Genomic DNA, 15,629 nt, shown 5'->3' with positions numbered 1-15,629 from the left:
AATCCCTTGAAGCCTAGTTTCTAATGGTGGTGGTCTCACATCCAAATTCCAAATATACAAGGAGATATGGTTGAATTAGTGACAGCTGCTCACTTTCTCTTAACCATTTCAAGTCCATTTCTTCCCTAACTAGGTCTTTTTCTGTCTTTCTTTCATTCCTTATTTTCTTCAATTCAAGGCATCTAAACATGATGTAAAACATACAAAAATATTGTTGGATACTTAGTTGAAAGATTCTACACAACCTTTTGATTTGTTCAAGCAAATGATTGAATTCTTATAATTCTTCTCTACCCTAGCTTCTATTCAACTCTTTTCCATTCATTTCCATTTGTTCTTTCAAAAACCTATCCTAAATTGTTTTCTTGTTGGTTAATATTTATATCATGTGAAAGAGGATAGAAATCCTTACCTTGTGGTGATTGTTACTCAATTTTTGGTCCAAGGATTGAAGCTAGGTTCTTCTTCCTCTTCTTTTTTTCTATCTCATCTCTCTCCTCTCAAGAATTTCCAGCAGAATTTTCTCTCTTTTCTATCAATGTCTTTGTTATTTTATTTGGGAGAGACACTTGTCTCTCAAAGACTTATGGTCATCCATTTGAGGTGTTAGCTTCACCTACTTGCTTCATCAAATCCTTAATATCCATCACTAGTTAATTAATCAATCTTAGTTCTTTTGTTTGCTTGTTTGTTTGTTTGTTTTTTTTTTTTTTTTTTTGTGATAAATAAGGACAAATGTTATAAATGAAGCATCAAGATGATGCAAAGCAACCAAAAACTACATTCGATGAAGAAATAAAGAGACTATGAAATCCAAAAAATGCAAAGACATCCAGATCCACAGTTCCTGACACCCATCGATGTAAAACAACCAACAGCTTGCTTTTCAAACAAGGAACCGAAACCGCTAAACCCTCAAATGTCCAACAATTCCGCTCCAACCACATTAAGCATAAAGGACCAACAACCAAGCCTTCCGACATCTCCTCCCAAGTCTACCCCCTCTCTAACTCATCGTCCCTTGGCTACACCCAAACCAAGCTAAACACACCAAAAACCAACCCCCATAACTAAGACTGCACAGGACAATAAAAAATAGATGTGGCACAGACTCTGCATCCTGACAACACAAATAGCACCAGTTAACCAAAACATGTCCACGACACATCAAATTATCCAAAATTAGAATCCGATCTTGCACAACCGACCGAACCAAAAAAGCCACTTTAGATGGCACCCCAGAAACCCAAACCCCCCGTCAAGGAAAAGAAATGTCCACGGCCCTTAATTGCGCCTGATGAAACAAAAATATAAAAAACACCCCTTTAGCCCCGTTACACCTCCACCTCAATCCATCCTCCCCCATCCAACACCTCTCAAATCATACAACTCAGCCAACAAGTCCACCATCAATCTTACTTCTAATTAATCAAAAGTAGTCTCTAATCATCATTAGCTTAATTAATCTCAATTAATTCTAATTAATCTTGCTTAATTATCTCTAGCCCGATTAAGTTATGGCACAGTACTTAAGAAAGCTATATTCATTAGACCTAAGTGATTAAGCACCTTGATTAAGCTCTAGGATTTCTTATGGTATATCAAATTCAAGTTCAGAACCATTTCCCTAACTCCTAGTGTTCTTCAAGTATTTCTATTCTTAAGTTCTTTATCAAAACAAATTCTTTGCTTCTAAATTCTCTATTCTTAACACAAACACTTGTTAAGTTCTCTAACTATTGTATTAATCCTCTAAGTTGGTATCCTAATAAATTATATCTCTATTTCTAATGCATTGTAAGGTAATTAAATTAGAGTAAGTATTCGATCATGTCACGTAAAAATACTTGCAGTGTGGTACATACTTGTTTTCTAAATTCAAGAAGTTACTACCTCCGAAGTCTTAACAATTGACAAGGAAATTCAAATGTTCAAAACTTTCTACCTATTTGTTTCTAAGCTTTACTATTTTATGTAATAAGTAGTTAATTTGACTTGGGTCATTCAAAGTTGGATAATAATAGAGTTATGGCACGTAGTATTATTCGGGGTGTTACAATTAAAGTCTTATTTTATGATTATTTTTATGTTTTCTACGATTTTTAGGTCCGGGGTATTTTGGTAATTTTGATATTTACTCACATGGTCTATAGGGGTCGCCCATGGGTTGTCTTGTGGATGAAGTTATTTAATTAATTTCTATTTGTGTTATTTATTTGGTCTTAAATTGATTTTAGAAGTCAAACCAGTTTTTAGCAGTTTCCTTTTTGATTCTAGTTAGTTTAGGAAGTTTTCTAGTTCTATACAAAGTCATGTAATGCATATAATTCAATAATGGATAATTTATAGAATTTCAAGAGTTTGAAGCTTTCTTATGTATTGTGTGATGTAATCAAATTCAAGAGCTTAAAGTTTTATTACGTATTGTGTGATGCAATCAAACCCTAGGTGTGATGCTAAGAGATTCTAGGAGTGATTTTTAGACCTATCTTCTTCTCCTTCTTTCCGTCTTTGACTTTCTGCAGTTTTAACAGCCATAATACTGTTCACCGGTACTGTTCACCGCACCCAAACAAGTTTGAAATTCAACCTTCATGCTTATTACATTAAACCTTAACCCTAATTCTTCCATATACTAGTAAAAGCCCTAACTTTTACTTTTCAGCTTGCAATCACAATAAAAACACACAAAATCCAGCTTTACAGGTCTCACCATTGTTACATGGACTTGAGCACGTACGGGTATGTATCTGGAAATCAAATTCATCAAACCATAAATTTAAGGATACACGACTCAACAAAAAAATGTCATATTTTTATATTTTTAATTATGTGAGATAAAATGGTGATATATGTAACTTACAGTGTCAAAAAGATATTTATAACAATTATACAACAATCTATACATATGATAATAGTGTTATATACAATTATATAAGAAGTGTCCGTTGAAAAGTATTCGACACATATCCATGTGTCGGGTGTCTGACTCAGGTATTTGATTTATTTTGAAAATTCCGTGTAACATAGGTTCTCACAACGCTATCCCTAATCGTCCTAGATGAGATTGGATGGGAACCATAGGGTTCACTTCACTCTTTAATTTACATTGCATTCCATGTTCTTGGAGACCTTGGAGGACCCCAGTATGAACTTTCAGAGCTTGAATGACGGTTTAAAGTGACTCTTGTCCAAGATTGACCAAAATCTCAAAAATTTGGACACGGTAATCAGACTCCTCTACTCTCATCTTCTATACTTGGGATTTTGATGTAAGACCACCACTATTATAAATTTAACTTTTCGGGCTTCAATTTGAGTACAAATTTTGTCCAAATCTGAACCTGGGAAAAATACACCCATTCGAAGTTTGATGCACAGACTCAGTCCTAAGACAACAAATTTACCGCCCAAGCAGTCTATACCATGGCTTGAGTGGTCCAAGGCAGATTTTTGTACTTATTGACCAACTTTGACCTCTTAAACCCACCTAAGACCTTTTGAACATGAACTAAGTCATTTAAAAATCCCTAAGCAATATTTTTGGACCTTGACTGACCTTAGATGACTTAGTTTCGAAACAAGGATTCTTTAACAAAGTGTATTTCTCTAATTTTTGTTATGTTCGAGCTATTTGTACCAAACCAAGCCAAGCCTTTAGTCCCATCAATTGGGGTCGACTACATGAATCCTTCTTCTCCACTCAACTCTATCTAAGGCCATTTCGTTAGTCAAATTAAAGAGATTCATATCTCTATTTACTACATTAGTTCACGTCAATCTAGGTCTACCCCTTCCCTTAACACTACCATCTACCGTGACTATATCGCATATCTTCACTACTGCCTCCGTTGATTTCCGTTGTATATGACCAAAACATCTCAACCTATTCTCTCTCAACTTATCTTCTATCGGTACTACTCCTACCCATTCTCAAATATGCTCATTCCTAACTCTGTCTTTTCTAGTCTTGCCATACATCCACATTAGCATCCTCATCTCAGCAACACTCGTCTTATCTACATGTTGTTTCTTAGTTGCCCAACATTTCGTCCCATACAACATCACTAGTTTGATAGCCGTTCTATAGAACTTCCCTTTTAGTCAAATGGGCACTCGTTTATCGCACAGTACTCCAGATACACTCGGCCACTTAAGTCACCCCACCCTAATTCTGTGGATCACATCTGCTCCAATATCCCCAGTCATTGTGATAATCAATCCTAAATAACGAAAATGTTCACTCTTAAGTAGTTCTTAGTTCTTAATTTTCACTTCTCCTCTGCTTCCATTACTAAATTACACTCCATATACTCTGTCTTAGTTCTACTTATCCTAAATCCTTTAGATTCAAGTGCTTTTCTCTAAATCTCCAACTTAGTGTTAACTCCTTCATTAGCCTCATCCACTAACACAATATCATCTGCAAAAAGTATACACCACGGCACATCATCCAGAATATTGCGCATCAACTCATCTATAATTAAAACAAAAAGATAAGGACTTAGGCCTAATTTGGGAACAGGCTAATTTAATAACTTTTTGACTATTTGGCTAAAATATGAGCTTAAAAAAACTAGTATATTTGGGATGACTTTTTTGGCTTTTTACGAAAACATGTGCAAAAAGTAGAGAGAAAAGAGAATCTTTGACTTTTTGATATAAGTTGTTGGCTTTTTGATTTTTTTATTAACTTGTTGGCTTTTTGGCTAAATCGGCCGCTTCCCAAACGCGGTGGTGTAACCTTACAATAATTGAAAATTCACTCGTCTCTCCAGCAGACAATCTAATAGTGGTCACCACACCTTCATACATATCCCTTTTATCACCCCTTTCTTCTCTAACACCGACCAGATTATATCCCGAAGTACTCTATCATATGTTTTCTCAAGATCGATAAAACCATATGAATGTCTCTTTTCTTTACTCTATACTTTTCTATTACTCTCCTCAAAAGATAAATCGCTTCCATTGTTAACCTACCAAGAATAAACCCAAAATGATTCTCTGACACCTCTGTTATATCTCGCAATCGACGTTCTATTACTCTCTCCCACACTTTCATCGTGTGACACATTAACTTGATTCCTATGTAGTTGTTGCAATACTGGACATCTCCTTTATTCTTATATATTGGCACTAAAATACTCTTCCTCCACTCCTCGGACATTTCTTAATCAACAAAATCTTGCTAAATAACCTAGTCTACCAAACAACCCCCTTCTTACCCAAACATTTCAACGCTTCAATAGGTATATCATCAGGTCCTAAAGCCTTATTCAATTTCATCTCCTTAAGTGCAAACTTCATTTCTACATTAACAGACTTTTCTTTCTTTTTTTCTTTTTTTTCTTTTTTTTTGCCAAAGTGGGGTTAGAAGTGAGTGGTGATATATCTTGGTTTTAATTTTAGTACAACTATTTTGGAACTTCTGTTATGTAAACACAATAACAAAATGTTCTATGACTCGTGGATATCTTATGTTCCATTATGCCTCAAACTATATAAATGTCATCCACATTTTGATGGCACAGCCCTTGGCTAGTTAGAGGCCAATTATCGTGTTTGAAAGCCTACGGTGAAGCCTATAGGCCCAAAGGCTTTTTGATATCATAAATGTAATTGGTAGTTATTATTATTATTATTTAGTTAGGCTTAATTACCTAATATTTTATATTTTATATTTTGTATTTTGTATTTTGTTTCCCAAATAATATTTGGAAAAGCATCCAAATTAGATTAGGTTTTTGGTCCTATATATATTAGGGTTTTGACATTGTAATGATCAGTTTGGAATTAAAATTATTGATTGTAAGGCCATGGCCGTGTGTGTCTTCCTCCTCTCTCTTCTTCCATAGCATTCCCCATCAATTTCGTATCAAGGCAAAAGCCCCCATAGTCAACAACATCAACAATCGCCGTTGTTCACATCTTCATCGTCGACTAGTCAAGTCAACTTCCTGTCGACCATCGTAGCTAGTAGTTGTCGTCTAAGAAACCCAAAGGCTTGTCGTTGCTTTCTCTCATGCAAGATAGGACTGAGAAGATGTAACACCTAACCCGCCGAATATCCTTATAACCCTAAACCCAAGTAATTCCAATCCGTTTGTTAACCTTAGACCCAACCTGTAACAACCGAAAATGTCATATTCCATGACCACATCCATATCCATCTCTGAATGCCCCCAAGTCAAATTAGCAATCTCATTACACAAAACAAAATACTTAAAGTAAAGCTTAGAAATGAATAATTACAAAGTTTTAAGACACCTAGATTTCATGGTTATTGTCAAGAGTAGCCCCTCCTGGACTAAGAAAACTAATGTGTGTAATGCTCAAGGCCTTCTTGCACTACAAAATCATACCTTGTCCTTGTTTAGTTGTCTTGTATTCAATGAGAAATAGCGACATGAATTGCTTAGATGCCAACTTTGAAAACACAAGGTACAATTAGAAAACTTCGAGACTGCTAATTCCTTAGATTGTGTTGAGAATTAGGGAGTAAGCTTCTTTTGAACTTAAGAGGATAAGTACATACACCACACCGGGAGCATTCTTACGTGATATGACCAAACACTTAACCTTGTTCAATTACCTTAGATTGCATTTGAGATAGGAATATGAATCGCTAGGATAACAACTTAGAAGATAAATGCAATAGTCAGAGAACTTAAGAGGTGTAAGTGATAGGAATAGAGAAAATAGAAGTGAAGGGCTGGCCTCGACAAAAAACATAGAAGTAGAAATACTTGAACACTAGGAGTTAGGGGAATGGTTTCGAAATTGAATATGAAGTACCATAAAAATCCGAAAGCCTAGTCAAGGTGCTAAATGACTTAGGTTTAATGAATAGAGCTTTCCTACACATTGTACCAAAACTTAATCAGGATTAGCGCTAATTAAGTAGGCCTAATTAGGCCTAAGCGTGATTAATTAAGTTAATGATGATTTGATACTAAACTTGATTAGCTAAGCTAATGAGAGATTATGAAAGCTAGTAGGTGAAGCTACCACCTCTTTTGGATGATGATAAGCCAAATTGAGACAAGTGTTTCTCTCTAATATAAAATACAAAAATGAGAGAGAAGAAAGAGAATTTTCTCTTGGACCAAGAGAAGAAGAGAGAAGAAAATAAGATAGAAAGAAGAAGAAGAAGCAACAACAAAAAAGAGGGCTCAAATCCTAGCTCAAAAATCAACTAAAAATCATCAAAAGGTAAGATTCTCCATCCTCTTTCACATGATAATCATCTTAACCAACAAAAAATAAAGCTAAGCTAGGTTTAATTGAAGATTTAATGAAAGGAATGAAAGAAAGACCGAAAAAGAGTAAATTAGGAAAGAAATTGACTAGAAATTATTAAGAGAAAGTGAGCAGCTATCACTAATTCAACCATGTCACCCTTTATATTTGGAATTTGGATGTAATACCACCACTATTAGAAACTAGACTTTTGGGGCTTCAGTTTAGAGATAAGATTTGCCGAAAACTGACTTCAAATGAAAAAGATATGCCCATTTGAAATTAGACCAAAAAATCTGTTGCACCTGTGGCCAAACCTCCGCACGTGCAGCCAGACCTCTAAGGGGACTGCTTGAATAATCCGCACATGTAGCACACAATTTTGCTCCTTTTTCACCCTATTGGTTCGTCGGGCCTCGTTTTGCCTAATTGGAACTTGAAATGAACTGGAATAAGACTTTAAAATTGACCTAGAAGTGTATAGCTAAAGAAAGTAATGTAAACCTAAGCTAGAACACTAGAATTGGACGCCAAAAAGAGTAGTAACGCATCAATTTGAGTCGTGTTTCACAAATGCTTGCATTTTCATTTGTGTAGGTCAAAGCCTTGCAGACTATCCCCATTCCTAAGAGTCATTTGATGTGGAACAAGTGGCTGCAGATTTCTTGAGGGAAATGATAAATTTGGATAATTTTTACTTGGCCACCAAGAATTTTTATTATAGAATCTAATTTCCTTGGTGACCAAGGAATACCCTAACTAGTTACTCTTTTATATATATATATATATATAATTATTTGGTCTCCAATTATACTTGGTGACCAAGACTAGTACTATCCAAGTTAATTAGTTTTTATTTATTTATATTACTTGGTCTCTAATTATGCTTGGTGACCAAGACTTTATCTAGTATAAATAGTTATGTAAGCCTAGAGGCAAAGGCATTCTCTATCAATATAATTTTTAAGTTACTCTGTTTTCCTTGTGGATTCAACAGTCTTCGTCTACTAGAACGATATCTAGTTTTGTGGATATTCCACTGTGTCATCATTAGTGAGTAATATTATTGTAAAGTTATGTTTAAAAATTAAAAGCTTGTTTTGAAACTCAAGAATGTATCATACTTTGAGAAAACTTAGTTTTGTTTCAGAATGAATGAATATCCTATGCTTTCATATCAATGTATTAGATGGCATCCTCGGAATGGTCCTGGTTACTAGGGGACCTTAATATGCTAGTAGCATGATTTTCGAGATCTAGTTTGCCACCTGAGGGTGGGTTCGTCTAATCGGTGTAAGGACCATTATATGCTTGTCTTGTCTTGCACCTATGGATTGTACATTGCTATTATGTTTTGATTATCTTACTTTGAAATGCATAGCTCTTGAATTCTCTCGAACTAAGATAGATAATTATGCTTTGTAAAACTTGTTGATGAGATTCACTTACCACTTTACTATAATATTATTCGCTAGGCTTTGACTCACCCCTCTCCCGTATATGTATGTAGCTGAAGAAGAAAGCCGGGATTGAAGAGATCATAGTTTGAGTAATGTAATCTATCTGCAGGTCATGCTTGTGAAAGGTCTTGTAATATGCTAGCTCAAGAAGGAGAATAGATTCTGTTGTAGTAGGTTGTACTTTGTAAGCTTTGTATACTTGTGTAACGTTGACATAAGTTAGTGAAACCATTGCGTGCTTCATTTCATATACTAATGCATTGCTCTGAATAGATGTTTCAAATGGACTAATTCAAATAAACAAATGACTTCCGCTACTTAAAACAAATTTCATCCCAATTATCACAAGAGTCCAACTTGCTATGTTTAGTTAGGCATTCGTCAGTCTATGACTACCGGCTGGTCACCACAGTATCTCATTCGGGGACAGGATGGAGTCGTGACACCAAACTCTATTACCCACTTTAAAAGCTGAAAACCCTAAAACCCAGAAATCAGCCTATTCCCCAAGACATTACAGTGCCTCACAAGCCCTATACCATTTATAAAACACGCCCCTGTTAGAATATTATGTTATGATTTGATCTAGCTGTAATTTCCTTATTATGAACTTTCCTTATTTGTGCATTAAGACTTCCATTGTAAGCTACGTGTTATCAATATAAAGAGGATGATTGTCACATCATTCCCTAAGTTTATTCTTCTCTCAAACAAACATGGTATCAAAGCCAAAACCCCTAGCCCACCCCTCCTTTCGTCTTCTCCTCCTGTCGGCATCACCCATCTGTCCAGCAACACTGCCGGCAGTCCCTTTTTCACCCAGGAGCACTCACAGCAGCCCCCTTTTACATCTAGAAGCCCTGTCGGCACTTGTAGGCTGTCCCCCAGCCATGGCACAGGCCATTCCACGCCTAGGTCTTGCCCGATAGCCATTCTCTGTCGGCTGCTTCAGGGCTTGGTCCAGCCACTGACCAGTCCATCTTGTTTGTTCGAGACTCTCTCTTAATCAGATAAGTGCATCGAATCCAGCCCATGCATTGATTGAACCCTCAGGCCTTCATTCTCTTCCTTGCTACAGTTTTTCTTTTGATTGGGATTCGTAGCCTGCTGTTTTGATTGAATTTTTTTTAATTCTCCCGTACTTCCGTTATTTTTGGGTCACTTTATGGCCCCATTGCTCAGCTTTGACTGATTGTATTGCTCCCTCCATGGTCTGTGGATGATTTTCTGTGCTTTGATTCCGTTTTTTCCTCTTCCAGTAGTAGTGATTATTGCAGGCTGTTGTTTGGATAGTAGTATATTGAGATGGCTGAAAATAGTGAATCCACCATTAGTTCTCAGGCACCTAAAGCGGAAAGTCCTATTATAACCACTACTTTTGAGAACATCAATCCTAGCCTTAAAATCACCAGCTCTCCTTTTAATGGCCAGAATTATCTTACTTGGTCACAGTTGACACTTTTTCTAAAGAGTAGGGAGAAGATGGGATATGTTGATGGGAGAGTTCAAGCACCAAATATTACTGATCCTAGCTATGATCAATGGGAGATTACCAACTCTTTGATCATGGGGTGACTCACTCATTCCATAGTCCCTGAGATTGATGAAGATTACTTATCCATAGAGACTGCCCAAGATGTTTGGGAGGCATATTTGCAACATGTTCCCAAAAGGGAAATTTTTCTCAACCATTTGAGTTGTGCCGGTCTATTGAACGCTCAATACAGGGGGAGCAGACAATTTTTCAGTACTACACCTTTCTGACTAATGGTTCGAAACGCCTAGATCATCCCCTGAATTACAAGCCCATCTGCAAAGTTGACTCAATTGGTTCGTGAAAGTTACTTGCACAAGAAAGGGTTTTCAAGTTCCTGGAAGGCCTCAATGTGAAGTTTGATCCAGTCCAAAGTCATGTCCTTAGCATGGTTGTTCTTCCATCACTTTAGGAAGCCTTTGCTTATGCCCAAAATGAGGAGAGTTATCGTTCTTCTATCTTACCACCATCTTGTACAGACCGTTCAACATTACTTTCTGCTCCTTTTCGAGATGGGGCAGATTTGTCACTTCCTTCTTCTCATCCTTCAGGGAAGGATAATTTGTTCTGTGATTACTATCACCGACCAAGGCATACTCGTGAAAATTGTTGGAAGCTTCATGGTAATCCATCAGCGGGTTGAGAGGATCGCTCTGGTCATAGAAGCGGCCGTTCTAGTCAGTCGAGAGGACATGGGTCTCACTCTCACGCTCATCAGTCTAGTGCTATAGAGAAACATGAACCAGCTCCAGTTATGCAAAATTTTAATTTGGCCAATCTGCTTGATCGCCGGTCTTTGCACCATCTGCTTGATCGCCGGTCTCCTGTTCCTCCAGGTGCTTCTTCTTCTTCTTCTTCGTATGCCCGTTCGGGTAACTCAGCCTCATCTTCTAGTATTTTTCTATCCCATAAGGCCTTGTCATGGATTACTGATTCTAGTACCTCAGATCATATATTTGGGTCTTCTGATCTCTTCTCAGACTATACACCAGCCTTTGATCAAGATAAAGTTAGGATTAGTGATGATACTATTTCTTCTATCTCTGCAAAAGGTTTAATCAGTGCCACCCCTTCTCTATCTTTGTCTTATGGTTTACATATTCCTAATTTTTCTGTTAACCTATTGTCATTGAGACGTCTTACTTGGTATTTGAGTTATAGTGTAACCTTTTCCCCTGATTCTTGTCTATTTTAGGACCATATCACAAAGAAGACGATTGGCAATAGTAGAGCAGAAAATGGTCTCTATTTACTGGATTAGACTAACAAGCTGACTCATAATTCCATCCAGTCTCCATCCACCAAGGAAGATTTATTGTTGTGACATCAAAGTCTAGGACATCCATCTTTTTTATTACTTAGACATTTATTTCCTTCTGTTTTTATCAAGAATAAAGTTTCTGAATTTCATTGTGAATCTTGCCGACTTGGCAAACAACACCAAGCTTCTTTTGCTCCTAGTAATAATAAAAGCTCAATTCCTTTTTCTTTAGTTCATTCTGATTTTGGAGTCCCTCTTGTGTGATGTCAATGAAGGGTCATTGCTGGTTTGTTACTGTTATAGATAACTGCTCTCGTGCTACTTGGGTGTACCTCATCAAAGAAAAAAGTGAGGTTTTCTCTATATTTCAAAACTTCCATAAGACGATTAGTACCCAATTTGGGGCGGTTGTTAAAGTATTGCATTCTGATAAAAGGGATGAGTACATTGATTCTAGGTTGGCGAGATATTTTTCCAATCATGACCATCATCCATCAAAGATCTTGCACTAACAACCCTCAACAGAATAGGATTGCAGAGCGCAAGAATCGTCATCTCCTTGATATGGCTCACTGTATGTGTTTCTATGGGCATACCTCAGGCCTACTGGGGCGAGGCCGTTCTCAATACTACCTATTTCATTAACCGTCTTCCTACACAAGTGTTACAAAAAAGGGTACCTCTTCAAGTTCTCTTAGGTTCTGAGTCTCAACTTTCCATTCCTCCATAAATCTTTGGTTGTGTATGTTTTGTTCATAATCATTTCCCTTCTCAAGGTAAGTTGGATCCTCGTTCTCTCAAGTGTGTGTTCTTGGGTTACTCACCTACTCAAAAGGGGTACAAGTGTTATCATCCTCCCTCTAGTAAATGGTTTGTGTCCATGGATGTCACCTTCTTTGAGTCTCAATCCTACTTTATGTCTGGTCCAGCGTCCAAGTCACCTCTTCAAGGGGAGTCTTAGTGTGAAGAGAGTCCCGTTGCTCCTATTGTTCTTGGCCCAGTACCACCACCAGCGGGTACCTATTACTAGCAATACATAATCGAATGTAGCCAAGAACCAAGAAGTACAAGTCTATGTCAGGGATAAAGAAAGGCAGAAAGTTACTTAGATATAAGAGACCATTTATGATCAATCACTGTCATCTTCTTCTCTTGATAAAGGTCCAGGTAATCCTGAAACTCCTGATATTGCTACCTTTGAGTTTGAGCCTACCGATCTTGATATACCCATTGCCAAGAGAAAGGGTGTAAGATTTTGTACTCATCATCCTATATCTAACTTTGTGCTTTATTCTCATTTGTCCTCTTCATATAAAGCTTTTGTGTCAAAAATTCTCTGAGTATACCTAATCATTTTTAGGATGCTCTTACTATTCCTAAGTAGAAATTGGCCATGGTAAAGGAAATAAAAGCACTTCATAAGAATGGCACTTAGGATTTGACTGAGTTACCTAGGGGCAAACGAACAGTGGGATACCAATGGATATACACAGTGAAACACAAGGCGGATGGTTCAATTGAATGGTATAAAGCCAGACTTATGACAAAGGGCTTTACTCAGACCTATAAAGTGGACTACTAAGAGACATTTGCTCCAATTGCAAAAATAAATTCAGTCAGAGTGCTTCTTTCTCTTGTAGCTAATCTAGATTGGTCACTTCACCAATTTGATGTGAAGAATACTTTTCTTCATGGTGATATAGAAGAAGAGGTGTATATGGATATTCCCCCTAGTTTCAAAGCTCCTCAAACAAAGGGTAAGGTGTGCCAACTGCAAGAATACTTATATGGTCTCAAACAGTCACCTAAAGCCTAGTTTGAGAGATTCACTCAAGCAACGCCGAAATATGGCTTCAAAAGAGTCAGGTTGATCATACTCTGTTTGTTAAGCATTCCCCTCATGGTAAGACCATTGCTCTTATTGTATATGTGGATGGCATAGTACTGACTGGAGATGATGAAGAGGAAATTTCTCCGCTGAAAAGGTATTTGGCAAGTGAGTTTGAAATCAAATACTTGAAGAACTTGAATTACTTTCTGGGAATCAAAATTGCTCGCTCCAATGATGGAATTTTCATCTCACAAAGAAAATATGTGCTTGACCTATTGAAGAAAACAAGAATGCTTGGATGTAAGGCCTGTGATACTGCACTGGAACGTAATCAAAAACTTGGTGATGATGAAAGGGGAGCAGTCGTTGATAGGGGGAAGTATCAGGGACTGGTAGGTAAGCTCATTTACTTATCTCACTCTCACCCCGATATTGTTATGGTTGTAAGTGTGGTTAGCCAGTTTATGCGTGCTCCTCATGAAATTCACTTGACCGCAACTGTGAAAATTCTGAAGTACTTGAAATCTTCACCTAGAAAGGGTCTTCTTTTTTTTTCAAACATGATCACCTCCGTGTAGAAGCTTATACAGAAGTTAATTGGGCAGGGTCAATAACTGATAGGAGATCTACATCACGATATTGCACCTTTATGGAAGGCAATCTTGTTACATGGAGAAGTAAGAAACAGAATGTGGTGGCTAGAACGAGTGCAGAGGCTGAGTGTAGAGCTATGACTCAAGGTGTGTGTGAACTCTTGGGGATCAAGCTATTGTTGAGTGATTTAGGGATTGGCCAGGCAGAACCCATGCGGCTATATTGTGATAATAAAGCTGCCATCAACATAGCTCACAATTCTGTTCAATGGGACCAAACAAAATATGTTGAGATTGATCGCCACTTCATCAAGGAGAAACTCCTTGACGGTATGATATGTACGCCTTTTGAAGTTCAGCGAACAACTTGCAGACATCCTCACAAAGGGGGTGGGAAGTAAAATATTTCATGATATTCTTGGCAAACTAGGCATGAGAGACATCTACACACCAGCTTGAGGAGGAGTGTTAGAATATTACTACCCCGTTTGGAAGTTGGCTATTTTAGTAGGCTATTTTAGTTTTTGACGATTTTAGTAGGCTAAAATAGTTGTGTTTGGAAAGAGAGTTAGATTTTTTTACAGTTGGATGTAATGTTTGTGAGAGAAAAAGTGAAATGATTATGGGTTTGATGTGACATTTTGTCTCATTTGTTATTTTAGTCTCTTTTGTCTCGGTGCTATTTTAGCCCAAAAGGCCAAAAAAACTAGGATTTGGTGGACAAAATATCAGCGGGAATATTATCGCACTGTGTGTAACTAGGAAGACATAAAAATTGCAATGAACCATTCCTTTGTTCCACCGAGCTATAAGCAACGATCTCACTAGCAATTCACTCAGTTAACACAAGGAAGCAAGTTTGTAGATGAATACACTCGATTATTCTACAATTTGGCTACAACATCCGAGTTTCCATGGAATGGGGGATGTGATGATTTCCATGTACCGTCATCAGGCACCAAATCAGCAAATCTCTTGTGGATTGGCTGCTAGCGGGCTTTACCATATGGCAGACACTGTCCAAGTGGCACTTAAGATGGAAGAAGAGGGAAAAGAAGAAGGCTCCTCTGCAGCCTCCATCTAGCTTTCAACCATTTCAAGATATTCTACAAGCCACTGAAAGTAACTGAAAATTAAAATGAAAGTTTATACAAGTTGTACCACATCTATCATTTTTAAAATGGTTTTGTAGGTCCCCAGCCATTTAAGTGACTTTGGTTCCTGAATGAAATTCCATGCATCTCCTCCTAAGTATCCTACAATTCAGATACAAACAGCATTCTGAAACATTGGCAAAATATGAATTTGCAACAGATGCAGCAATGAACACTACGCAGCTCAAAGACATAATTAGAAAAGCATCGTTATCAAAATAGAAAGCGCATCGTACCAAGACCAAAATCCCCAATTTTAATATCATTGCGAGCATCAAAGAAGATATTATTAGGAGTCAAGTCACGATGGATGATTCCCTGTCCATGTATGTTTGCCAGGCCTTCTACAATTTGGCGAAACAAATGCCATGCATTGTCCTTATCGAAATGATTATATGATTCAAACTTCTGCCTCAGTGTCCTGGAAACAAGTGAAAAAACCAAATTAATTAGAAAACATAAAAATAAATGCAGAGAGAAATATGAATTACTGCATGAGAAAGTATTTGAACAAAAAGGGGAACAAAGGAAATTAACTTTGGATCATTTTTGTG

General features: G+C 37.3%; 1 protein-coding gene across 6 annotated transcripts in view; it reads right to left on the bottom strand.

The window, feature by feature from the left end:
• GCN2 (protein kinase family protein) overlaps positions 1-15,629 on the bottom strand; it is a 124,072-nt gene that overhangs the window by 68,067 nt on the left and 40,376 nt on the right. For all 6 annotated transcript variants that reach the window (XM_082878210.1, XM_028246306.2, XM_028246307.2 and 3 more), the window contains one exon: positions 15,312-15,496. In XM_082878210.1, the coding sequence (XP_082734336.1) occupies positions 15,312-15,496 (185 nt within the window). The remainder of the gene's footprint in view (positions 1-15,311; positions 15,497-15,629) is intronic.

The sequence above is a fragment of the Camellia sinensis genome, chromosome 7 (assembly GCF_055761805.1).
Source record: "Camellia sinensis isolate YWXY chromosome 7, ASM5576180v1, whole genome shotgun sequence".
Taxonomy (NCBI): Eukaryota; Viridiplantae; Streptophyta; class Magnoliopsida; order Ericales; family Theaceae; genus Camellia; species Camellia sinensis.
The sequence above is the reverse complement of the archived record's forward strand: the minus strand, read 5'-3'. Positions and strand labels throughout refer to the sequence as shown.